The 2,226-nt window shown below is 47.7% G+C and overlaps 1 protein-coding gene across 1 annotated transcript; it reads left to right on the forward strand.

Moving 5' to 3' along the window:
* The first annotated feature begins 559 nt into the window (after positions 1-559).
* TADA2B (transcriptional adaptor 2B) lies at positions 560-1,935 on the forward strand. Its single transcript, XM_010193973.1, has 2 exons — positions 560-598; positions 943-1,935. The coding sequence occupies exons 1-2, from the start codon at positions 560-562 to the stop codon at positions 1,933-1,935; spliced, it is 1,032 nt and encodes a 343-aa protein (XP_010192275.1).
* The last annotated feature ends 291 nt before the right edge of the window (positions 1,936-2,226 follow it).

Here is a 2,226-nt window from a genome sequence, read left to right on the forward strand (position 1 = left end):
CGTGCGGGGTCCTGACGGGAGGCCCCGGTGTCACGTCCCGCTCTGTGGACCCCCGAGGCGCTGTGGAGACAGCAGTCCCTGGCTGACGGGGCCGGCCGGCTCCGTGCTGGGGTGGTGCCCTCTCAGCCACCACCAGGTCCAGCTGCAGGCTGCTGGGCCCTGTTGCTACCTGGGGTTCCAGCATACCCCTTCCTCCAGCCTGTCTGCCTGCAGATCCTGCCTTGTACCCTCTTCTTCTGTGTTCTGGCTTTTCCCTCAGTATGGCACAGCTCCAGACTTGCTGTTTGCCCTCTGTGTCAGCATGCAGTCAGACTCCTTTTTAAACAAAGCAGTAAAAAGCATCATCATTTAATTCATTAATTATTACTTGGTTATGATTTCCTTCTTAAACATAGATACTTTAAAAATCCTAAATTTTGTGATCATTGTAGCTTGCTTTAGTTCCTAAACAACTGGAAAAGGGTAAAGACCATCTTCCATACTGTATCTATCGTTCCTTATTTCTATATTGCTATAAAAGTACTTTGGCAACATAATATAAACGAGCAAAATCCAAATGATGGCGCGATCTTGGAACTTGGGAAACCTCCTGGCCATGGTAAGCTGAGTTTTTGGGAGAGTGATGGATGCTCGGGAATCACCTTGAGGATGCCCTGTCTTGATGGTGTTCCTGTACCCAGAAAGTCTGATGCAGTTGTCTTATTGATGTTCTTGGTGCTCTTTTCATGACTTATGTGCCATGGTGCACTTATAAATACTTATCTGGACCTAAGAATGCAGATCTGATCGAAACGTGGCTTATTTCAGTATTGCTAGAAAAGTTTTGGTCTTGTGAGTTGGCTTTTGAGGCAAGGAAGAAGAAGTCATGTTCTTACCTGAGCACACGTTATGCTGGAGATGTAATGGGGATCCTTTTATCACTCCTCCTTGTTTCCCATTTAGGAGGACATGGCTGCTCACGTGGGAGCATCCCGAACGCCCCAGGAGGTGATGGAGCACTACGTGAGCATGTACATCCACGGCAACCTGGGAAAAGCCTGCATCCCCGACACGATTCCAAACAGAGTCACGGACCACACGTGTCCCAGCGGGGGCCCGCTCTCCCCTAGCCTGACCACACCGCTTCCGCCGCTGGATATATCGGTGGCCGAACAGCAGCAGTTGGGATACATGCCGCTGCGGGACGACTACGAGATCGAGTACGATCAGGACGCAGAGACTCTGATCAGTGGCCTTTCGGTGAACTACGACGATGACGATGTGGAAATAGAGTTAAAACGAGCTCACGTAGACATGTACGTAAGGAAACTCAAGGAGAGGCAACGGCGGAAGAACATTGCGCGAGACTATAACTTGGTACCGGCCTTTCTGGGAAAGGACAAAAAGGAGAAGGAGAAAACTCCCAAACGAAAGATCACAAAGGAAGAGAAGGAGCTGAGGCTGAAACTGCGGCCTCTGTACCAGTTCATGTCCTGTAAGGAGTTTGAAGACTTCTTTGAGAACATGCACAAGGAGAGGATACTTCGGGCAAAGATTCGGGAGCTGCAGCGGTATCGTCGAAACGGAATCACCAAAATGGAGGAGTCGGCAGAATACGAGGCAGCCAGGCACAAACGGGAGAAGAGGAAGGAGAACAAAAACATAGCGAGTTCCAAGAGAGGGAAGGAAGATGGGAAAGAGGGCGAATTTGCTGCCATCGAAAACCTGCCTGGCTTTGAGCTGCTATCGGACAGGGAAAAGGTGCTCTGCAGCTCCCTAAATTTGAGTCCTGCACGTTACGTGACTGTGAAAACTATAATCATTAAAGATCATCTCCAAAAAAGACAAGGAATTCCTTCAAAGAGTCGCCTTCCCAGTTACTTAGATAAGGTACTGAAGAAAAGGATTTTAAACTTTCTAACAGAAAGTGGTTGGATATCCAGAGATGCTTCATGAAACTCAGCTGATCTGAAAAAAACCACAGCAGAGGCCCTTTACAGCCTCAAGGACTCCGTTACTTTTTCCTTCCCTCCCCAAAGATACAAAAATCATGTCACTTAAACAACAAAAAAGCAAACACAGAAACCCCCACAGTACTCATGATCCATGGTTCAAAAAGACTTGCTTTGGATCATGGAAAATACTTAATTGTGAAACTTCTACAGTGGATTTCACTGCTTTTGGTACATTGGTAGAACAGATTTCTTTCATGTGAACTTACTCAAGTCCAGTAGTCCCAGAGCGGTT

This window comes from Mesitornis unicolor, unplaced genomic scaffold (genome assembly GCF_000695765.1).
Source record: "Mesitornis unicolor isolate BGI_N332 unplaced genomic scaffold, ASM69576v1 scaffold22781, whole genome shotgun sequence".
Taxonomy (NCBI): domain Eukaryota; kingdom Metazoa; phylum Chordata; class Aves; order Mesitornithiformes; family Mesitornithidae; genus Mesitornis; species Mesitornis unicolor.